The sequence below is a fragment of the Tachysurus vachellii genome, chromosome 5, assembly GCF_030014155.1.
Source record: "Tachysurus vachellii isolate PV-2020 chromosome 5, HZAU_Pvac_v1, whole genome shotgun sequence".
Lineage (NCBI taxonomy): Eukaryota > Metazoa > Chordata > Actinopteri > Siluriformes > Bagridae > Tachysurus > Tachysurus vachellii.
This window is the reverse complement of record NC_083464.1, coordinates 26,731,630-26,757,092: the sequence shown is the minus strand read 5'-3', so window position 1 is coordinate 26,757,092 and position 25,463 is coordinate 26,731,630. Positions and strand designations below refer to the sequence as shown.

General features: G+C 38.8%; 1 protein-coding gene across 1 annotated transcript; it reads left to right on the top strand.

Moving 5' to 3' along the window:
• The first annotated feature begins 5,247 nt into the window (after nt 1–5,247).
• Nucleotides 5,248–24,285, top strand: fxyd6l (FXYD domain containing ion transport regulator 6 like). Its single transcript, XM_060870841.1, has 9 exons — nt 5,248–5,491; nt 15,868–15,927; nt 16,346–16,372; nt 19,043–19,066; nt 19,507–19,530; nt 20,695–20,769; nt 22,760–22,798; nt 23,019–23,050; nt 23,827–24,285. Exons 2-7 carry the CDS (start codon nt 15,873–15,875, stop codon nt 22,795–22,797), a joined length of 243 nt encoding a protein of 80 aa, XP_060726824.1. The 5' UTR covers nt 5,248–5,491; nt 15,868–15,872; the 3' UTR covers nt 22,798; nt 23,019–23,050; nt 23,827–24,285.
• The last annotated feature ends 1,178 nt before the right edge of the window (nt 24,286–25,463 follow it).

Here is a 25,463-nt window from a genome sequence, read left to right as displayed (position 1 = left end):
TTAGAATTCAAGCAGTTGCTTATATCTCGTACCACAAGTGAATTAAACATGTAGCCCTTGTATTTCATTTCATATCAAGTAAAGACAAAACTTAAAAATAATTCTTGTTATATATATATATATATATATATATATATATATATATATATATATATATATATATATATATATATATATATATATATAATATATAATAATTCTATTATATTTGACATATGTGTGTACAAAATAAAGCTTCTCTCCTTGAGTTCAGAGCTATAATGGCCACATTTCTAATTTCTTACCTTTTTTAAAACTTTTTTGCCCCTAACGTTCCAAAAATATCCAATTTTCCCCAAAAGCAAAAATATTTTATTGTTGTGTTAGTGTTTCCTTTAATATGCATTTTATTAATTCGAAATAATGTTATTTAAGTATCAACAATATTTCTCAATCCTGTTTGATGACAATTCAGTTAACGAAAATCCTGTGAGGTTTTATAGTGACACCATGCGGACAGCAAGAACACTGCAGGTCTGGTGTAGTAACTAAATTAAAAAATAAACAATTGTAATAAATTATTATTGTAAATAAAAAGTAAGAAATTAATCATTTACTAATGTAATTAATTAGTTACTACTACTACTACTATTACTACTACTACTACTACTACTATAATAATAATAATAATAATAATAATAATAATAATAATAATAATAATAATAATAATAATGATTTCCAGTTTGTTGAACTTGACATGACATTTGATTGATGATTCAATTGATTTAATATTTTTCAGAAGGCAACTATATGGAACCCTCGGAAGTCGGAATGGAAAAGAAGCCATTACTACAAAAACACTACAAAACGTTTTATTATATTATTTTATTTTTAGTATCAGTTTTGAACAACCATTTTTTATTACGCTCCCTCAAAATTTTGCTATACAAAAATATACAAAAACTTTTATAAACCAAATTATAAAATGACAATAATTTTTATCAACACATTTTTTCAATCATTATTAATAAATGAACACAATAAAATATTTAGCCACTTATCCTGGCATCTAACCTTTGGTCTGACTGCTTGCCAAGTTGTTGACTTTTATTGGAGTAATTTATAACACTTGTTTGTTTGCTGCCTTTAGCAGTAAGCTAAGTAAATAAATATGCCCAACTTTGTGCCTGTCTTTGGGACATGATCTTGTTCATGATCTGCGTTCTTGTTGAAGACACTGTACACATCTAGCACATGCAATGAGTTAGATTAGTGTTGGAATTTTTAGATACAACAAGTATTCATTATAGTGTTAAAAAAGTTTAAGAATAAAATAATGCATATAAAAATACTTTCAAATTCTATATAACTTCACTAATGTGAGAATTGTCATGATATTCATTCAGCCCTATGAGGTCCCAAACAGAAAAACTCACATGGGTCTTGTACGCAAGTTAAGACAGCTTGATACAGCCTATAAAATTATGTTGTGTCTGAAGCAAACCTTTCTGTAGGAAAAGGTCTTTCAGAAAGGTTTCACTATGTTCTGAATTGTTCCAAAATTTCTGTTTGGCTAATTTTAGGTGTACACAACACTGACACACTCACTGATAATCAGGATTCTGTAATATCCCTATATACTTCTTGTTTTTTATTATTTATACATTGTTAGTGGTAGACACACTGGTAGTAAAAATCCCAGGACTGCCATGGAGGCACTGTACAAGCTGCTCATTACTATGCTTCAATGGTGCCTTAGTCACTATATTTACACACAAATTCCAGGCCTGCCACAGACCCACTGTTAACTACAAACGTATTTCACCCTGTATGTTGCTTCCAGTAAAAGTAGCTGCTTAATCATTTAACATTTCAAATTAATGTTTGAATAATCATCCAAGTATATGTGATTCCTTTTTTTTGGAGCTCTGTTATTACAGTGTTATCCTTAAACCTTTTGCCTGTTTGTGTACTGTAGTTATGGATTTTTTTTGGTGTGTGTTTACTGGGGCTTTGACCCCTTTAAGGTTCTATAATGCCTGGGCTTTTAGTCTAGCCCATTAAAGTTGTAGCCTTTTAAGGCAAAATCCTTAGATACTATATCTGAGTTAAATGATCTCTAAGAATTATAGTAGCTAATTAGAAGGATACTAGGAGCTCACTATAGAGGATATATACATAATGTGATACTGGTGACATTAAATTGGAGAAGGTGTAGCATTGCAATATTACACTAGAGTAATTCAGCTGAAAAGGAGACCTATGTAGAGTGCTGTGTCATTTTAGGGGCAGCTAACAACTGTAAGAGAACAACTGGTCTGTGGATCACATATCCACCATCTAAGGAGTACCACAGGTCATAACAGAGAATTCTCCGTTGGTTTGCATTAACAGAATGCTGCAAAGTCAACTGACTGGGTGAACTAACTGTAATTGTGCTTTGGAGTAAAATACACATATGGCATTTGATAGACACCATCTATCCAGAGAGAACCCAGAAGTACCAGTTTGGTGGACCTAGGATTTGAACTCTCAACCTTCCAATTATTAGTCCAACACCTTAACCTCTAGGCTACCACATCACTTGTGTTGGGAACCTGGCATTCTTTTGCACAGTTTAGGCTAAAATGTTAAGTAGATGGTGGGACCAGTTCTGGGTCAGTGCATCCTGTCCTATTGGGCTGTACAGCTACTCTACTCAGAACCACAATCTACAGTGAGCTGACTTGGCTTTGGTAAAACGTCCACCTGCACTTTGTGAAATTTGCTCCAGGTCTTGTTTATTTTGTTAGGTTAACAACAGATGAGCCCAGTTGTAAAGTTTCTGTGCAAGGCATAGACAGCTTTTCAACCTTGTGCCTCTATGATGATTGACATATCTGACTGTCAAAACATGCTTAAATGGACTAGCATGTGATGTCTCAGAAACTGTAAATAAATGTATGGCCATGGTGGTGACTCTCATCTCTCTCTATGAGATGGCAATGGTCCCATGAAGATCCATTTTGTCAGGCTTGCACTACAAGCTAGCGCCTATGCCTCTCTTAATAAGATGACAACATGTTTCAGCTGCAGACAATTTGTTACAAGGGAATCCCAGTAGATCTGCCTGCGGTTGCAGCTCTTACCAATAGTCCTTATCATATCAGCAGGAGCACTCCACATAGTGGCCTGGTTGAATAACATTGGTAAGTACACTAATGTCAGCAACACGTAAGTGACAAGGTGGCTAGCATTCTCAATTTATCTAGCTTAACAGCTATGAATTCTGATGAGACCTATATTGTGCTTGAAGAGGACTGAGATGTTCTGTGTTGCTTGTTCCAAGGTAAGGGGGCATAAGATCCAGTCATCCAAACATGTCAGTATCCTGATGACTCTGGGTGCTGTGTATGGTCTGTCCCATGGGGTAAATGGGATAATTCTCCCTGTTAAATGCTTGTCTATGAGGTCAGAGTTAGTGTCAATGCTTGCAGTAGAAATCCACGCATCTGCATTTAGTTATAAGGGCACTGAACAGCTGGGCATAGACCATCATCTGGTTAGAGCACAAGTAATGCATTGTATCAGTGGTACACATGTGGTTCAAGGTGACCTGCACTAGTTTGCTGACCAGGAGCAGGTTGATGACTGGCTCCTGGTCCAACTTGCCCTGTCTCATGGTCAATTCCATCATCGCCTGTGTTGTGTTAAAGGGTGTGTTCACTGCTCTTGGTTGCCTTTCATTTACTTCAACAATTCAGGTTAATAAAACAGGCCAATGTAGCTAGCTAGGTAGTATAGGTGCAGTGAGGGCATGTAGCACTTAAGCACAGGTCAGCTACAGTAGTTGCTTCCTTGGAGCATGGAGAAAAAATTGAAAAGTGCTGAGGGAGGACTTGGCAGAGTGAAGGAGGTGCAAATGAAAGGAAATGCTCACACAACAATGTGCTGTGTGTTAATCTATCCATGTAATGTATCAGGATCAACGTTACAGCAAGGGAATCCCATTTTACCACTTTAGCAAGGTTGTCTAACCCTGCTAAAAGTGGTAAAATGGGATTCCCATTGTTAGGCAGTAAAGGTAAGTGGAAAGATCTCTGATCTGATTGCTTCGAACCTGACCTGGGAGAGAGACGAGTAGAAAATGGAATCCAATTTACTTAACAGGCTTAGGATCAGTGTTTGATATGGTGAGGGAGACCCACGCTACCATGCTTGAGGCATGAATACATGAACGCTTAGAAGAGATGGGGCCGAGAGAATCAACCCTGGAGGACACATGAAAGTATTTGCTTTTACTGAGCAAACAAGACTTGAAATATTAACAATGAAAACCAATTCAATGCTAGCAGATGCAACAGTACATCTTAGTGGTTTCATAAAAGGCACAAGGCTGTAAGGAAACATTCTCTCACAAGTTGTTATGCAGAGAGCTTAGCATCGTGGTCTGACGTGTATGAGATAAGAAGAAGGAAATAAATGATGGAGTCACTTTGTGTGATTCTTCAAAGTTCTTGACAGTGCTCGTGTTCATCCAGTTATCCACGTGATTCTCTCCTGGTGGTTAGAACTGATGAATTTTCATGTCAACAATGTGTCTATGATGCATCTATGATGTATCAAGTTTCAGTGATTGTTATACTTGATTATGCTTCTTTGTCTGGATTAGAAAAGCAGGCAGGCCTTGTTAAACAATTCATGTTGAAATTTAACACTTGTGTTTCAAACTAGCTTTTAGTGTTGTGGAAACTACGTGTAACTCCCAAGAATTAGCTTTAATAAACGTTGCTTTTTTCAGTAGGCTTATTGCACATCCCCCTTCTGTGGAATGCATGGAATTCTAACAGCAGAACTGCAGATAACGTGAAAATCACAAGCATGAAGGTTCTTTTGTTTTCATCATCATCATCATCATCATCATCATCACCATCATCATCATCAGTTAATTTCTACTGTAGATCATTGCCACTTTAGAAATGTAAACTATCGACAAATATCCAAACACTTCATGCAATACGTTTGCATTTGCATAAATGAATTCAAATGGAATAAATAGGACAAAATAAAACGAGAAATTCAAAGCTTTTTTTTTAAAACAAATAAATAAATAAAAAACAAAAATAACGGGATCAATCAAACGTCGGCATGATTGGTCGCTTCTCAATCCCAAAACGGCTTCTTATTGGACGTAGTGCACTACATAGGCTGTAACATTCCAATGTTTGGTGTTCTAACTAGGGCACCGTTGTAGTGAATACGTGGGTTATTTGGGATGCGCTCTTGTGCACGAGACGGATGTGAGTTAATCCGAAAAGTTGCCAAAGGAGCTGCGTTGAAGGCGTCGATTAGGATTTCATTCGTTCTGTCAAATTCGTCTCGTTCTTTTACTGCGAGCCGCGTTTATAGTTAACGTTAGGATTTCCGTAATATTCGTTTTAGTAAGATATTTTACCAACTAGAGGGAAGTTAATTAAACCTCGTGCTTCAGCTCCCAACCCAAACTTCGGACCTCACGCGCGTGCATTAAGTGGTAAGTTTCCTAAACTAAAAACCATTTAAAACGTTTTTACTCACTCTGTGCATACTTTATTAAAACGACTTTTCTATATGTTTACGTCCGCAAACGTATCTTACCACCGGCCCCGTTAAGATCACCGTTAGATTAGTTCTATTCTGTAAATTTTAAATGATAAACATTAAAAAAAAGTTTTCCCCGAGATGTATTTACGGGGGGTCACGTGATCAGGCGGCTCATATTACATGCACTAGACTTGTTTTGTACAGCTGTTGCTTGCATATGAAAAGGTATAATTGTATGTTTGAGTTTTTGCATGGAAAGGAAGCGAAGATAAATGGAAATAAAAAGAGGGAAATAAAAAAAAAGAAAGAAATGATCATTGTTTTTAAAATGCGTTTTTTTTGTAATAAGCAAACAATCATTTTACTTGTTGAAGTAAGAATTCGGTCCTGAAATCTCTGAAAGGCATTGAGAGAAAAAGATTTGCCATCATCACATCATGGCCTTGTTGCATGGAGTCACAGCACAAATGTTCAGTTGTGTTTAAAAGCCATGGAGCATATAATCAGTCAGCTCAACCCTCCACCCCTCAGCACACCCATCATTTTCAAGGTGCCAGTCTTGAAATAGAGATGACTTGCTTTTCTTAGCTGCATGCTGGTGGTGATGTAAATGATCTCGTTAAAACATGCTGTGTTCGGCTCATGGACACACAAACACGTCTATGTGGCTGTGAAGCCAACCAAAAAGACTCCAGAGTTTTCATTCTATACTGTAATGCGTCCTCTGTCTAAAGCACACAAGCATGTGCATTTATTATATAAACGTATTAAGATTAGTGAAAATCTTTACCATCTGATTAGTCCACTGGTGACGCTTACATTGAACCTTCATTGTATTCATTGTGAATATTTTTGATTCTTTTGTTGTTTTTTTTTTTTGAAAATGAAGATGAAAAGCCAAGTTCAGTCTTTCTCATCTTTTTAAAAACTTTTCATTTTTGGACCAGGGACATGCTGTGTCTATGATGATGCCATGAATTGTACATTGTTATGTATTAAGTATATCTATTACGTAATAGGCTTTATAATACATTGCTTTAATTTTATTTGTATAGTGCTATCAGAATCAGAAAAAGAGCTTTATTGCCAAGTACGCTTGCGCATATAAGGAATTTGGTTTAGTGTCCTACGCTTCCAGTATACAGAGACAACAAGATGAGAATATAAAAACATACACGTATGTAAAAAAATGTATAAAGTCTATGTACAGTTGTGCTATAGATGATAGAATAGAATGAGATGCAGGGATGTACTAGGATGGAGATGGTAGCAATTCAATGTAAGGTTATTGCATTTAATTGTTCATGAGGTTTCAAGAGGCAATCATGAGGATTGCCTGGGTGAAGAAACTGTTCTTGTTGCTGGTTGTGCTGGTATTTGGGGCTCTGTAGTGCCAGCCAGATGGATGACTTGGATTTGAGGGCTCCAGAGTGAATTTCTGAGCCCTTTTCCTCACTCTGGTTATATACAGTTCTTGAAGGGTGGGTAGGGAAACACCAGTAATCCTTTCGGCAGTCTGAACCGTTCTCTGTAGTCTTTTGATGTAGATGAGAAAACCAGACAGTTATTGGAGTACACAGAACAGACTCGATGACGGCTTGAGTAGAACAGTTTCAGCCGCTCCTGTGGCAGGTTAAACTTCCTTAACTGGTTACCTTACATTACATTTCCAGCATTTAGCAGCCACCCTCATCTAGGTGACACCAGAGGGTGTGATTTAAAAATAATTTTTACGATATGTTTATAAAGTGCAATTATGTCACCGGGAAATGAATTCTAGTTAAAACATAAGATAATAAGAAAATGTGGCCTCTCATAAGAAAACCATAAGGCAATATTCAGTTGTGCAGAAATGGAAGAAGCAGATCATGTTACAATATTTAGCCTGTGGAACAAGAGAGCGGAACTTTGGAGATGAGATTAAAGTTTTAAAACGACGTTCATGGAGAAACAGTATGTATCTTTCAAGTGAAATTAATCTGCGATTCTGAAATTATTCTATTCTCTTGGATTCATTTTTTGGGAGACAGAATCTGGCTGACATTACAGAATAAGAGAGGAAGTTATTGACATTGTGGATAATTAATATACGGTGGTGTGAAAAAGTGTTGGCCCCCTTCCAGATTTTTTCATTTTTTGCATGCTTGTCACGCTTTAATATTTCAGATCATCAAACAAATTTAAATAGTCAAAGATTACACAAGTAAACACATGCAGTTTTTAAATGAAGGATTTTATTATTAAAGGAAAACAAAATCCAAACCCAAGAGGTTATAAAGCCATTTCTAAAGCTCTGGGACTCCAGCGAGCCACAGTGAGAGACTGGGTAAAAATGACCTGCATGCTAGAGTATCGAAAACCGCTGCTGAGCAAAAAGAACATAAAGGCTCGTCTCAGATTTGCCAGAAAACATCTTGATGATCTTTTGGGAAAATACTCTGTGGACTGACGAGACAAAAGTTGAACTTTTTGGAAGGTGTGTGTCCCATTTACATCTGGTGTAAAAGTAACACTGCCAAAGAAAAAGAACATCATACCAACAGTAAAATATGGTGGTGGTAGTGTTATGGTCTGGGGCTGTTTTGCTGCTTCAGGACCTGGAAGACTTGCTGTGATAAATGGAACCATGAATTCTGCTGTCTACCAAAAAATCCTCAAGGACAATGTGCGGCCATCTGTTCGTGACCTCAAGCTGAAGCGAACTTGGGTTCTGCAGCAGGACAATTATCTAAAAAACACATCAGCAAGTCCACCTCTGAATGCCTAAAGGAAAAACAAAATGAAGACTTGAGTGGAGACTGAAGACTCAAGTCCTGACCTGAATCCTATTGAGATGCTGTGGCATGACCTTAAAAAGGCAGTTCATGCTCGAAAACCCTCCAATGTGGCTGAATTACAACAATCCTGCAAAATTTCTCTACAGCGCTGTAACAGATTCATTCCACAGTCTCGCAAACGATTTATTGCAGTTCTTGCTGCTAAGGGTGGGACAACCAGTTATGATGTTTAGGTTTCCCTTAATAATAGAACCCTTCATTTAAAAACTGCATGTTGTGTTTACTTGTTATCTTTGACTAATATTTACATTTGTTTGATGATCTGAAACATTAAAGTGTGACAAACATGCAAAAAAACAAAAAATCAGGAAGGGGCAAACACTTTTTCACACCACTGTGTAGAGGTGGACAGATCAAAATTATATTATCTAGCCATTGGACAAATAAAAGCTCCAGGGTGCTGCACATGTTCCATGTTTTGGCTTTACAATAACTAATCATCGATTAATCGAGTAATCGGATAAAATGTATTTTTGCTTAATTAAAGAGCAAAATTAAATATACAAAAGAAAATAAGATGGGTCTCTTAAAATGAACAACTAATTGGTTTCCTTTTTTAGAAAAATGTAACTTTTATTTTTTAAATAGCGCTGTTAGCCACTCATAGCGCTCATAATTGCAACGGCATTCGCTAAATTCCAGGGGTTTCGTTACCACGACGTAAAGGGGGCGTGTTTCCGGAGGTCTTGGAAAAATGCCCTCATTCAAAAAAAAAGAGCATACTACGAAGGACAAAAAGCACTTGGCACTGGTAGCACTGGGCACGTTGCTAGACCCATAGATATATACACTAGATGTCGCCTTGTATACGGCAGTACATTGGAACGAATGCGTCAATAGAGCCGCCATCTTGGTACAGGGGACCCCCTCCTCTTAATGCATCAGCGTCAATGTAGGGAAAGAAATAAAATCACCATAAATCGTCATGAATGCGATTTTTCTAGTTTTTTTTTGGTTCGTTCCAAAGATCAGACATGTATTTATCATTAAGTCCATTATCAATCACTACTTACCTTATAGCCTACTGCATGCAACACTGCTACAATGGTGTAAAATACATGTTAATTTAAACATTTAAATTGTATTGGTTTATTTGTATTGGTTTATATAGAACCCCTGCAATAACATGACCTTACAGTTTCTTCCTTAGACTTTTGCTCTGCAGTTGCAGGGTATGAACCTTTGCGACATGGTGTTGTCTCAACTTATGAAAGGCACAGACAACCAGTGACATTAAGCTAAAGTGATGGTTGTCTATGCCATCTTGAGTCTCAACAGTGTGATCATGAAGACCAAATATGTCCTCAGAGCCTACTTCTGCTTTAGATTCGGATTCAGATACCATGTCAGCAATCAAAGCTATTTTCATGGCAAACATTTAATTACAAAAACACAAATATCATATAAATACAATAAAAACAAAACAAATATAAACAGCAAGTCATGTTTTACAATTTTTTTTTAAATTAACATACAATAAAAAAAATCCAAACCCTTTTCAGGCATAATGTCATTAAATATGTCCTTAAGTGAAGTAACTTGATAAAAGAGCATTCTGCTTGTGTTGTCCAGGACAATCTAATAAAATATGTTTGAGAGATAAGGGAATCTTACAGAACATAGATAAAGTTGGGTCTTCACCTTTAAGCAAAAAAAGCATGGGTCAATTTTTAACGTCCTTATTTAGAGCTTCGGAATCTACAAACATTGTCGGTTTTCCTAACTGTCAAAAACTAATGGGTAACTAGCCTGGATTAGCTGCGGTCGTTAACCAAGGACTGAAACAAACCAACGGAAGCAGAAATATAATTTCTTAACGTTCAGTATCATAAAACACATTCTCACTTGTGAAATGTAATCCTTTGCTGTCTGGTTTTTATATTTCGTTCCTTTGAACAACCAAACGAAGTCCGACATCGTCCATGAATTTGAAGTACAAGACACCTGTACAAAGATGGCGGCGGTTTTGATGCATTTTTAGGACCCCAAGGGGACATCTGTGGTAGATATCTATGGCTAGACCCAGAGGACATGCTGTCAATAAACGTCAAAATTTGATTGGTTGATTTTTCTGTCACTAATGTTTGTAACAAATCAGATGTGTTGTCCTTAAACAAAAAGCCTAGCAATATCTGTAGAGCTGGTCCCAGCTGTGTAAGCTGATTTTTAAGTGACATTTTGAGGGTACTCCAGTTTAACCTTAACAAAATTAACGAATTTTGCAATGAAAATAAATAAATAGCATACTAAAGAAAAACATTTAACACTTTTTTTAAAAAATTATTTTTATAGGGCCAGCAGAGGAAGGCCCTGCTGGTCCTGACAACCCACCACTGTGCAATGCATACAACAAAATTTTCTATCAAAAATAAACATTTAAATATTACCCATTACCCATCTCTGTCTGTACTTGTACTGTGAACAATGACAAAGTTGATTGAGAAGAATTAAATACATTTAAGTGCCAAACATTCTGGGCTTTAAATGAACCCTTTTCTGAGATGCAAAAACAAAAAAATAAATTACTTTCAAATTACTTTTTTAAAATATCAAAACTGAGGCATACATTAAAATAACAATAATAATAATAATAATACAAAAATACTGCCTTTAAGTCATGCAACTTAACTTTCAGAACTAAAAGATTCAAAATCTACAGCTCAGCCGTAACATAAGAATTTACTGTCTTCTTGAAATGCTATGTGGTATTTAAGGGGCAAAAACATGGACAGGAACTTGGGACTAGAGGCCATGCCTGTGACGTCCTCTATGTTTACACTATTGGTTAACGGATGTCACACTATGGCCTGTGCATTCGCTTCGTCTCATACTCTCATTCACTGTCAGAGTCAACGGTTCGCGCTTGGTAATGATGGCTGCGGCTGCAGTAAACCAAATGTTCGCGGTCACCATTCAAACAAATTTGTTTGTGGTCTATATAGCCTTCGTCAAAATGAGGTTTGCAATGATGCGCCTGAAGGCACGGGTTGAAGACCCAGACAGTGACGTCACGATATGCTAATTTGTTTAAATTCATACCTACATAATCACCGTCACCAAAATTGTATTTTTTTTTACATTGAAACTTAAAAAAAAGAAATATAGACCTACCTACCGACCCTTTTTTTTTTTTTTTTTTTTACTGTTACTGCAAACCAAAAATATTTTTAAGGATGGCCTAAATTCATGCTTTTGGTGCCATATTCTCTAACTGCAGGGTTCCCACACGTCCTGGAAAACCTGGAAATCCTGGAAAATTAATGACCAATGTTCCAGTCCTGGGGGGCACGGTGGCTTAGTGGTTAGCACGTTCGCCTCACACCTCCAAGGTCGGGGTTCGATTCCCGCCTCCGCCTTGTGTGTGGAGTTTGCACGTTCTCCCCGTGTTTGGGGTTTTCCTCCGGGTACTCCGGTTTCCTCCCCCGGTACAAAGACATGCATGGTAGGTTGATTGGCATCTCTGGAAAATTGCCCCTAGTGTGTGATTGCGTGAGTGAATGAGAGTGTGTGTGTGTGTGTGTGTGTGTGTGCCCTGCGATGGGTTGGCACTCCATCCAGGGTGTATCCTGCCTTGATGCCCGATGACGCCTGAGATAGGCACAGGCTCCCCGTGACCCAAGGTAGTTCAGATAAGCGGTAGAAAATGAATGAATGAATGAATGAATGAATGTTCCAGTCCTGGAAAACACATGGAAAATGAGAGAACTTGTCTCTCTAAAATGTCCTGGAAAAAATCTTGTTGTCCTGGAAAATTATTATTTTTAAATGTTCTTGATCATTTAAAGAACAGTTTACAACTGGTCAAAACAATTAACGTTAGTAAGCGCTCTGTTCAGGGACGCTGAGTTTTCACAGGTTTTTTGTTATGCTGTTTAATCTCGCTGTGACGGATGACGCAGTCTTGTGTTGGCGGTTTCAGGTGGTAGGAATGGTTTAAGTGCTTGAATGTTTTCAGCAAATGTTGACGGGTAAGCAGGTTATATTAACCTTGTTAATCTGAATATCATGTGCAAGGGGAATGCACAGCAAACTAAAGCATGCATGACGGCATTGGCCTGAGAAAGGAAAGGGTATTAATATGTGCGGTCTTTTTATTTTATAAATGTTGAAATTTCATTCACATGACAAATTGTCTTTAAAAGTAATCCATCCACACAGTCCCCAAACCTGTTTTATGAGCGAAATAAGAAGTCAAAATTAGATATTCTACTGACGCGATGCACAGCGAATCATACATTGAACAATTATTTGCATGCTCAAAGTGCAGCACAGACAAGTGTTGTAAACATAAGGCGAAGGCCGGTGACACATAATAGGTTTACTTATATAAACTTAAAAACACGTTTGCAAATGTGATATTGATTTTTGCAACAGTTCACTAAACAAGAAGTTAAGTGACTCCCTTTCTATCCTTCACTAACCATAGTAGTTACAAACAAAGCCGGAGCAGAATGTTTTTAGTAACATACAATACAGTGGCGTTTATTTGAATATGCGTTTATTAACGAATCGTTTGTGAAAGTGAGTCAATAGCCCTATTCGGACGGGACTAGTTTTCCAAACGACGTTTGAGTTAGAATTTTTTTCAGCCGACGTCTGTCATTTCATGTATGGATTCGGACGGGACTAACATCTCTGTGTTTTACAGAGGTAGGAGTGTCTGTGTTTTACATGTGGGCGTCGCACAAGACCACATGTCCAGGATGCGTGGATTGCGTATGGTCATGTGACCGATCAATAGTATAGTGGCGGCGAAAAAGAAAGCGGCACGACACTGGAGTCGGGAGGAACCATTGGGTTTAATTTCTGTTTGGAGCGTACCTACGTTTCAGTTTCAGTTTGAAAATTGTATACACAACCACAAGGGTTGGGTAGGGTAGCAAACACATTTACATCCATTATTGGTGTGCAGAAAGCAGAAACTTGAATACCAGTGCGCTAGGGTTAATACGGTAGTTCACGATTACCAAAACAGACAAGAAAACGCGTTTTGGAAAAAACATTTTCGGCAATCACAGACATTCGCATTCAGACGGATTTAGATTTCTCAGAGGAGCGCCGATTTTGCTGAAAAACAGTAGCAGCTCTAGAACAAAGTTTGGAAAACATGCAAGAGAGTTTGAAGCAACTACACTAAAAAGTTCAAAAGGATACTGTTCATTGGAGCTTAATGCAGTGAATGTTTTGGACAGACAATTAAATGTTGTTTATTCCGTTTGGGAATGTTGTTTATTCCGTTTGGGGAGTCCTGGAAAATGATCTCTGAAAGAGTGGGAACCCTGAATTCTGTAATCACTGATGTGGTTTTCTGGTGTAGTTTATCCATCACGATGTTCAGTGAGTTGTGTGTTCTGTATGCTCATCACAGCTGTACAGTGTGGCTATAAAAGTTAATGTAGCCTTTCTGTTTGAACCAGTATGGTCATTCTCCGTTGGCCTCATCGACGCTGCGTTTCCGTCTGCGTCACTATTACTTGTGAAAATCCCAGGGGTTCAGTAGTTATAGAAATAATCACAACAGCCTAAAATCATTTAAGATCAAAATTCACCCATTCTGATGGTTGTTTACACACACACAAAAAAAAACTGACGACGTTATTAGAATTACTTAATAGCTGTACGAAATGAATGCATGTAAATGTGTGTATGCATATTTTACTTGCTTTACATGTCATTTTGCAAGTGCTCAGAAAAACAAATGTCACGTTTGCATGAACTCGATTTGCATATGAACATGTTGGCAAATTAACAATGATTTATTTTTGGGTGTTAAAGATGAGGGGATTTTCATATTTCTTTTTTTTGGGTTTGCTTTAAGAATTATAGCTATTGTACTATGAAATGTATTTTGTGTGTGTGTTAGGGCTGGGCGATATGGCTGAAGACTGTATCACGATATCAGTGTTTCATATCGGTCGATATTGATGATTATTGATATTTTTTATGGCCCATTTAAAATAAGGACCAGGAGAAAAATATATTACATTTATTTTAAACTTAACCTTCCTCTGATCATAATGCCCTCAGTTATTAAAGGTAGGGTCTCAGATTTTTGAGAAATGCTTCAGAAAACTGAGTCAGGCCAAAAAAGAAACAAAAACAAAACAAACGTGTAGCCAATGAGCAGAAAGGGGCGTGTCTTGTCAATATGGGCGGAGAGAGTGTTCAGTGCGCATGTGTGACATTAGCAGAAAGCGGTTTTAACATTGACATGGAGGATAAAAACAAAGAAAGAAAGTGAAGAAAGGCTTACGATGAGGTAAGAAGTAGGACGTGTTAATATAGGATCAGCTTTCCAGCGCCCTCTTTTCTATCGTAGTAATATAGAGACGCAGCTACAACCGCGTTTTGTGTAGTAACAGCGTTTAGCTCAGGAGTTATTGACTCGGGAAACTCCAATCTGTGAACATGCGGCAAACTTTACTTAAGACGCCGAGGCGCTTTTTTCCTTCTCGATAGGTGAGTAACGTTGGTTTTGCTTTGTTACACAGAACTAATATATGCCTTTGTCCTTTGCATGATTATGTTTGTGTGTCATTTTTGCTTGTTTGTTTATCTACAATCGTATTGTTCTTCACTTCAGCTATTATAAAGACACATTTCTTTCCATGAGTTGCCTGGGTTACGTATGTATGTGTGGGCGGAGCTATCAATACAGGGGTGGGACCCATTTGGGTTAGGGGCGTGTTTGTTTTGGTGATTTTATATTAGCTGCCTCTCTACATTACTACGATAGAAAAGAGGTGTTATTTGTGTAGTAACAGTGTTTAGCTCAGGAGTTATTGACTCAGGAAACTCCAATCTGTGAATATGCGCCAACTTCCTGCTCCTTCAGTTCTCTCCAGCGCTGGAAAGCTGATCCTATATTAACACGTCCTACTTCTTACCTCATCGTAAGCCTTTCTTCACTTTCTTTGTTTTTATCCTCCATGTCAATGTTAAAACCGCTTTCTGCTAATGTCACACATGCGCACTGAACACTCTCTCCGCCCATATTGACAAGCCCTGCCCCTTTCTGCTCATTGGCTACACGTTTGTTTTGATTTTTGTTTTGTTTGTCGTTCCGACTCAGTTTTCTGAAGCATTTCTCAAACATCGGAGACCCCACCTTTAAAAGAACAATTACATTTCCTTTTTTTTCTGTAAAAAAAAAGAATAAAAAATTGAACGTTTTATCGAACACGTGTTTATCGCGATGCTTATCGTTTTATCGCCCAGCCCGTGTGTGTGTGTGTGTGTGTGTGTGTGTGTGTGTGTGTGTGTGTGTGTGTGTGTGTGTGTGTGTGTGTGTGTGTGTGTGTGTGTGTGTGTGTGGGAGCACACGTGTATGAACAGATCAGAAGAATCAGAATCGGAGCTTTATTGCCAAGTATGTGTTTGTCTCTGACTCACTCACTCATTCTCTCTCTCTCTCTCTCCCCCTCTCTTACACACACACACACACTCACACTCACTCACACACACGCATACACTCTCTCTTGTTTTTCAGACGAGATGGAGCTCTCTTTAGTCGCACTGTTCTGTTTTTCCCACCTAGCTCCAGTTTTGGGTGAGTGCTCTTTATCATGTTCTCTGCTCTGCTTTTTGTTCTCTCACTAGTTACTTTATTACTAATTACTTTGTGTGTGTGTAGATTTCATTCTCATGTGTTTCCATTGATGCATTCCCGACTGTTCTGAGCCGTTCAGATAAGCGTGCAGGATTTCCCGACGTGTTTTCTGCCCAGCATAACCTGTTTCTTAGCACATAGCTGGAGGGATAATGCAAAGAAGATGCAAAAAGGAACATCTGTCTTGTCATCTTCAACAGTTAGAAATATGTTGCATAGAGAAAGCCTGGGGTGAAAGAGACCAGTAATGGCCCAGAGAAAAGTCCCTTTATTTTAATCTCTGTTTAGGAAAGATCCCTTAACAGGAAGTGTGTGTGTGTGTGTGTGTGTGTGTGTGTGTGTGTGTGTGTGTGTGTAGGCTCAGCTTTTGGCAGGGAGATGCCAGGTAAGTGAGTTGAGGCGTAGATGTGTGTGTCTCTGTGTCTCTCCAGCTGTTTTTTGGCAAAGCTTTGTTTGGCATTTTAAAGCTTCTTGCTGTTTTAAACATGCTCTGCCTCAGGATACATCAAAATGTCTGCACGATGCATTACTGTCATGCTCACAAAGGTAAACAAATCGCAGTACTACGCTTCCCTCAAGTAAAATGAGAACTTTTCACACCTGACTGCTGGTTGTGGGCGTCCTAGACGTCGCAGAACAGCGGGGAATTCGGTGATCACACAGACCCTGAAGTGCTACATTTTTGAAGTGCTAAAGCTTAAAGTTCTTTTCTGATAAATTTGTGAATAAAAACAGTGATTTCTTTTTATAAAAGCGCATGTAGGGAGGCACGGTGGCTCAGGGGTTAGCACGTTCGCCTCACACCTCCAGGGTCGGGGTTCGATTCCCGCCTCCACCTTGTGTGTGTGGAGTTTGCATGTTCTCCCTGTGCATCGGGGGTTTCCTCCGGGTACTCCGGTTTCCTCCCCCCGGTTCAAAGACATGCATAGTAGGTTGATTGGCATCTCTGGAAAATTGTCCCTAGTGTGTGATTGCGTGAGTGAATGTGTGTGTGTGTGTGCCCTGCAATGGGTTGGCACTCCGTCCAGGGTGTATCCTGCCTTGATGCCCGATGATGCCTGAGATAGGCACAGGCTCCCCGTGACCCGAGGTAGTTCGGATAAGCGGTAGAAGATGAATGAATGAATGAAAAGCGTGTGTGTGTGTGTGTGTGTGTGTGTGTGTGTGTGTGTGTGTGTGTGTGTGTGTGTGTGTGTGTGTGTGTGTGTGTGTGTGTGTGTGTGTGTCTGGCTTCTGAATTATTCCTTCCAATACTCCTGCCTCATGCCTGGTGTTCCTGGGATTGTCTTACTGAAGAAACTGCATCATTCGAGACTTCTCTGGTTTTCACAGCTGAAGAATGACATTTTTCCATTTTTCTATTTCGGTGTCATGGTATAGTTTAGGATTAGATTTATAACGTGTTATATTATAAATGCGAAATTTTATGCATTTTTTTTCTCGCTTTTTCAACGATGGACCTTTTGACTCTTGACTTATTAACATTACAGCATCTTTAAAGATTAATAGTGGATAGAAGAATAATTTCTCACTTGTTGGATTATTCGAATGTGTTTTTATTGTCGTTGATGCTGATGATTTGGCCAGTACACAGTAATAGGTGACCTTAATGTGGACCCCAGTGTTCCGGAAGATTCCTTGAGAACAAGTTGACCTTTGCACCTTTCTCAGACTTTTTTTAAACTTACTTTTCTCGAACTCAAGCAACTGTAATTCCACATACAAACACAAAGAAGCACACAGACACACCGTGTGGTTTAAAATGTCCGAGGCTCTGGCACAGAATCTTTGTTTGGGTTTGACAGGGATACGTGATAGCAGTGGTTCTCTTAATAAAACACCCCATTCATTTTCCTGGGGAGAAAACGAAGGATTCATATTTCCTCACCGTGTGCTGGAGTCTGCTTTTAGTAAGACTTCACCATCATGGGTGTGTTTCTGCCACAGTGTCTGTGTCTTTTATTATCCAAATGTTCCCATGGTGATGAAGGGAGGAAAAAAAAAGACATTTGACAATGTGGGGACATTTTCTTGGTCCCCATGAGGAAAAATCTTTTGTTGGGCAAAATAATCTCTGCACATAAAAGATTTCCTTTTGTAGTCATATGTAGCCATGGGAGTAAGAAATCTACAGTAAAAAATGATAGCATCTTTGTGTGTGTGTGTGTGTGAGCGAGTGAGCGTGTGTTATTGTGTGTGTGTGAGCGAGTGAGCGAGAGCGTGTGTTTTTGTGTGTGTGTGAGCGAGTGAGCGAGAGCGTGTTTTTGTGTGTGTGTGTATGCGTGCGTGAGCGCGTGCGCGCATGTGTTTTGTGCATGAGAATGCCAGTGTTATGTAAGCCTGAACACAGACTTCTTTTTGGCTTTCTCTCTCTCTCTCTCTCTCTCTCTCTCTCTCTCTCTCTCTCTCTCTCTCTCTTTCTCTGTCTCTCGCTCTCTCTCCCTCTCTCCCTCTCTCGCTCGCTCTCTCTCTCCCTCTCTCGCTCTCACTCTCTCTCTCCCTCTCTCGCTCTCTCTCTCTCTCTCCCTCTCTCGCTCTCTCTCTCTCTCTCCCTCTCTGTCTCTCGCTCTCTCTCTCGCTCTCTCTCTCACTCTCGCTCCCTCTCTCCCTCTCTCTCTCTCTCTCTCCCTCTCTCCCTCTCCCTCTCTCCCTCTCCCTCTCCCTCTCTCCCTCTCCCTCTCTCTCTCTCTCGCTCTCGCTCTCGCTCGCTCTCGCTCTCGCTCTCGCTCTCTCTCTCACTCTCTCTCCCTCTCTTGCTCTCCCTCTCTCTCTCACTCTCTCGTGCTCCCTTTCTCTCTCTCTCTCTCTCTCTCTCTCTCTCTCTCTCGCTCCCCCTCTCTCTCTCTCTCTCTCACTCACTCTCTCTCTCTCCCTCTCTCTTTTTTCTTTTTTCTTTTTTTTTCTTATGTTTTTATCGTAATTTAAATCAACATGAATCATGATGTTTTTTTGACTGATATATTTAGCGCAAAGCATTCCAACTAGTTCCAGACGTTTATAGCGTATTCCATTCTTTTAGCCTGATGATTTGTTCTCTGTTTTTTTTTCTCTCCAGCGTCTACGATGGATGACGCTAACGGTAAGAATTTTCTACATCACATACATCTCTCTCGCATTATTTCCGCACCAGACGAGAGAGAGAGAGATGACCGAGAAAAGTTCCAGGGCAGGTTCCTAGCTGTGTTTGATGTGAAACAGAATGTTTAAGCCCCAGCATGGGAAGGAAAATGTTTGCGAAGCTCTTTGGCTAGTGAGCTGTTATTACAGCCTCGCATTCCAGTAGCACAAACATTCAGGCGTGCGAAAGAAACTCTTTTGGTATGTGTCGAGAGCAGAAGTGTACAACAACAAAAAAAAAAGGATGTCTTTCTTACTGTTTAGTCTGATTTACACCAGAGAAGCGAAGCAGAATAATCTTATCATCAAAATGACCATTGTGAAAAAGCTTATGGTTGTTAATAATGCAAAGTTACCGATTTGAGTCAAGTCTCATGTCTTTTTATTTATTTCTCTTTGCAGATTATGACAGCCCGTTTCATTATGGTAAGCGGAGTGACTTTTTAAGCTGTTTACGAAATGATCAGGCACAAAAAAAAAACCAGAGGTAAATTCCTGTGTATGATGATGAGTGGAAACAAACAGAACGCTGAAGGAGATCTGCTCGACACCGTTTCAGCCTCATCACAGCCTTCACATTGGCGCTTTTCGTTTATCTACCACTTTGATTGCATGAATAATACAGTCGCATCATGCCGATAAAAAAGCGCCTTGCTAATCAGGAAACATCTGGGAAGGTCAGCGGGTCTTTGTGCTCTCGCTGCGTTTGCTGAAGTAGACGGAAAAACTTCACCACAGCCAGTTTTGTCGAATTTGATTCAAGACACTTTTTTAAACAGTCAAATTATTAAAAGTTCTCTTTTTTTTTCCCCGCAGTATGTTTAAACATAATGCACAGCATGAGAATGCTGATAGAAGATCAAACTTTTAAAACAGTTAACGCTATTCATGATGTCTGTTAAACTGGTATGAATAATGATGGAAAATATATTAATAAATTGGACAAGTGGTTTTGAGTCTTAGATCAGGAAACCAGTTGTGTTGTGTGCTACTTTATCAAAAAGTAGTTTAGCTCGCCAGTAATTTTGCTCAGCAAAATTTTGCTCAGTAACTTTGCTCAGATGAGGATCATGATAACCAATGGGGTGGTTATGGTCAAGGTTGTTCTCAGTTTCTCACGTCACTGATCCACAGTTCTGCCGTTCCTTCAGGGTGCGGGGTTTACTTCCACAATACAGCTAGTAGAAAATATCTCGAGTCGGACTATGACCTAGCCTAGCCAGGAGTCTTAAAGTTTGGTGATTTGTTAATATCTGGCTAATGCAGTCTAATAGAGTGTTTGTTCAGTAAATAATCTGCTGTAAAAACTTTAACAATGACAAATCGCTAAAGCTACATGTCTTACACACATTGAAGTATCATATCGTGACAGTCTCTCTCCTCTCTGTGTGCTTCAACACTCAAGAAGCCACTGAACCTAACTGCGTACTTGCAGACTCGATAATGATATAAATCAATGTAAATTATGTGAAAGAAAAACAACACCTCGTTCATAGACATAGATATCCAAACATCCCAACACAATTCTTAGAAATTTTTGCTTATATTTTTTATTAACTATGTATATAATCCTCTTATGTCTCCTGTCAGACTACGAGTCAGTGCGGATCGGAGGTTTGGTCTTCGCTGCTGTGCTCTTCTTCCTGGGGATCTTTGTTATCATCAGTGAGTTGATGTTGGGTGTGTGTGTGTGTGTGTGTGTGTGGGCGTGGTAAAATACGATAAGCCAAAAACACACTGCTGTTAAACACAGGATAAACAAACCCATTAGACCTAAAAGAGCGTCTCAGACGGTCAGTGTTTTAAACAGTTAGACAAAATCTTTCCGTTTTTTTTTTTTTAATCCAAAACCAAATCAATAAGAAATAGTAACACTAACCAGGCCTTAAGGCTTAAGCTGTGCATTTTAACTGTGAAAGTATCAGCACATTTTATCCGCTATGTCTCAGGCACAGTTGATGAGATTTGTCCTCAGGTCTCTGCTGCTAACTCGGACAACCAGGATTAGAAACAGCTTTTTTTTACGTGCTGGATGATCAAATCGCAGACAAACAAAAGGTTGCACAGCACATGCCATTATGATAGCGAATGCTGTTGCCCCCTTATTATAGCACTTAAACTACAAATTACACTCTAGGAGAAGAGGCATCGTATGCAGCGCCGGTCAAACATTCTCATTGTCCTATAGTTTATATCAGGGGTGTCCAACTTAGGCCCGTGTAACTTGAGCCCGTGTAATTATATTTGACCCGCGAGATCATATCAAATGTGTATTACAGCTGGCTGGCCGCATGCTCGGCTAATACTACAAATCCTAGAATGTCTTGCCACTGTATTGACACGTAGTCACAAACGGCAAGCGCCCCTCATTCTCTGTTGACAGTCGTTAACAATCATGCTACAGTCACATCGGGCAAGTTAACTCCACCCTCCACAAAAAATGGCCAAACGAAAGATGGACAATAGGAGATTTCAAGACAGGTGGGAGGCAGATTATCTGTTCACGAATATAAAGGACAGACATGTTTGTCTTGTGTGCTAACGGAGCTAACGTGTCTGTAACGAAAGAATATAACAAGACACGAGTCGAAAAGTTGGATTTTCATTGAATGAAATTATTATTTTTGTTTGTTTTGTTGTTGGTTTTGAAAAAGATCCACTTCAAAAAGGAACTTAAAATGATCCAGTGAGAGGCATCATTTATTTAATTATTTAAATAAGAAACGAACACCACTGATGTGGCTTTTATTTTAAATTTAATTTCTTATGTGTTTGTAATATCAAGCTCTGGTTGTTCCAAATCCTGTGTTCAAGCAAAACTAAAGTTTGTTTCCATATGAAAAAGGTTGAACATTACATATCAGTTGCAGTTCATTTTTCAATAAATATTCAGTTTGGCCCGTGACTTTATCTCAGTTTTATATTTTGGCCCACTGTGAATATGAGTTTGACTCCCCTGATTTATATCATTCACTCACTCACTCACTCACTTTCTACCGCTTATCCAAACTACCTCGGGTCACGGGGAGCCTGTGCCTATCTCAGGTGTCATCGGGCATCAAGGCAGGATGCACCCTGGACGGAGTGCCAACCCATCACAGGGCACACACACACTCATTCACTCACACACTACGGACAATTTTCCAGAGATGCCAATCAACCTACAGTACCATGCATGTCTTTGAACCGGGGGGAGGAAACCGGAGTACCTGTAGGAAACCCCAGAGGCACGGGGAGAACATGCAAACTCCACACACACAAGGCGGAGGCAGGAATCGAACCCCCAACCCTGGAGGTGTGAGGCGAACGTGCTAACCACAAAGCCACCGTGCCCTCCTTATATCATTCAAATAATATCAAATAACATAATCATTTGGATTGTATTCCGCTTTGGTTATAGTATAAACATCTGCCGGTTTCATTACACTGCTGCTCGCAGAACAAAGTTCCTAAAGATTTATTGTACTCATGATGACTTGCAGTTAGGTTCATTAAATGAATGAAATTACTCATAAACTCTTAAAAGATTTCTGTTCAATTCCGTTCAATTTAAGTCGGCACTTTTAACAATGGTCATAATAACAAAACTCTCTCTTTCTCTCCAACTCCCTCTTTCTCTCACTCTCACTCTCTCATTCTCTCGCGTTTCCTTTAGGCCGAAAATGCCATTGCAGAGGAAGACAGGCCTCTTAAAGTGAGTTGAGAAGTAAAAGCATTTCACATCAACGCTTAAGACCTTTTATCCAGATCATGTGATACGATGCAGTGTAAATTGTTTTTATGCTCAGTATCTGTCAGTTCTTTTGTATTTTGGCTGCCTTGCTGTAGAGTTTAGTGTAAGTCAGATCTAGATAAAACATTGTTTTTAATGTTGTTTTTTTTTTTTGTTTGTTTGTTTTCCTTTTACATTCAAGGCTATGGGAATTTGATCCAGAAGCATCGTGAGGTAAGGAATCCTTGTGATGTCATTGAGTGTAACCTCGTAGCAGTTCATGATGACGATGATGATGATAATGGCAGGAAAGACCCTGAGTCTTCGCCTTTGACGATTACTAAATACATTACTTCTTTTCACACAACAGTAAGATTGTTTAATGGATCCGTCGGCAGTGTAAAGTGCAAAGTTCAGATTGTGTCACGTGGCTGGAAATTGGAAGCTCCGCCATGCAGAAAATGGATCAGTGTGTGAATATTTGAGTGACTAAATGATTAAATTTTGCATTCTAGCGTTTTTTATCTAGCAATTACACAGATGAACGCTTAGATTTTGTCCTATCAAGGAATCCAATCACTAATCAAAACAGTCTGTTCGAAGATGTAACTACATTATAAAGATCAGCTGCATGCCTAATTATTTAGCACACAAGTAAATAACTTCAGTATTCACAACTACATGAACAATTTAGTAATCCTCAGATGTATACTTACAAACAAACGCATGACCCGGTGGACCCGTAAAGGCTCTAAACATGTGATCTCGTCCTGATGACGTTTAAGCATATGGAATTGTTGTCTTGGTAACAGATTTGATCAGACTCGACATATATCCAATCCAATCAACTCATTACGACGTGTATGAAGAACCCTTGGTTTTTAAAAAGCTTGGGGAGTTTGTTTAAATTATATCCTTCAAAATTGACCTTGTATTTAAAAGGATTCTGCTTATTCGTATGTTGGTTATTTCCTTGTATAATTCTTTTTTTTTTTTTTTTCCCCACACAGCATGTATTACCACCAGTAGGAGACAGCAGTGGGATGGCAAATGCTAAAATGGATCCTGTTTTCATGTGTTCGCATTTCCGGTTCAATTAAATCGTCGTCTTTATCCAACGCTGCCATCTCTCCCTCTCAGATGTCTGATCCCTAAGTTCTTAGTTGACAAGGTCTCTTATTGCGTGGTAGCGGGTAGCGGGCAGCTGATGAGTTCTTGCTTCTTGATAGTTCATTCACTTCTTTTTCATCACAAACCATGTTTTCTAAGACCCCTTGACATTTCCTTAGACTTCTTTAGATGATAGTTCCGAAGTGTTAAGGTACATTTCCCTTCACATTGTAGCATTTTATATATTTTTGTAAATGCTTTTAATTGTTTGCAAGACACTAATTTGCTGTTGAGATTAGACATTGGGTTAAATGAGTACATGACTGACAGCTTTTCTATCCAATAAATACGATTAAATGCAATATGCAGTGGTTTATTGTGGGACTCTTTAACAAAAGCACTAAATGAAACTAAAAGACTCTGACGTCTGCTATATAAACTCAAGACCTTTTTCCTGTTTATATAAATGATCAGTAGCAGCCTGGATCAGTTCTGACACATATTTTTAAAGACTCCTTTATGTGAACACTTAGAACAATAAATGTATTCTGAGTACATTAATGTAGTTTGTGGTTTGATTCCACAATATTACCTTTAAAGTGTACTGACACAGTCTGGATGAAGCACCTCATTCCTCATTCCTCCAAAAGTGTTGAAGAAAAACTTGTTTCTCTTTGAAATGAATTTAGAAATATCTAAGTCACACTTTACTTTGTTTAAGAATAGAGTAAACTAAGGCATGTGTCCATAACAGTGTAACATAGCTAATATTATTATTCAAATACCACACATCAAACCTTTTATTTTAACTTTATAAAGAAAATGGCCTTGTAACAACAGGCTACATGAAGTTATTAAGCGGTCTTTAAGATTTTATGGCAAAATAAATGACACTTTTTTCCCCCAACACACCAGTTGTTCAATTTCCAATTACATTTTCTTGGTTTGCCAGATTTTAGACTCTTATATTTGGTTCTAGGGTCGGCTTCAGTTTTTTCATAACGATATACTTCTGAGGTCTCATTGGTATGCCTACAGAGGAAGGTCCAAGACTGAAAGGAAGGCTGTTATTACATTTCCTGTGAAATATGCAGGGAATCAATATTTCTAGTAGACAGATTTAAACACAATACTTTTTTGTTTTAAGGTAGACTGCTGAGGAAATGAAATGTGAAAACAGTAACTGGGTCTCCTAGATGCCTCCAAGAGCACACAGAGACTGGAGAAAACATAATATTGGTTATAATCGAGAGATTGATTATACTGGACACACTTGATCTCAGTGCACAATAGTCACTAGATGTATAGGAGACACATAGCTTGTTAATGCATAGATTAAGTAAAAAAAAATTCATGCATTTGCACTCAACTGCTAAAAAAAGATCTGATATGCTGGAGCCACCTGGGCCAAGTACTTTCTATATGTACCTCCATTAAAAAGCCAAAGCCAATTCTTCAGCCAATGCATAATCTGGAGGTGCCATTTTTCTTTCACCAAACTCACTGGTGAACTGGCAAGATACCTGTTAAACCATGA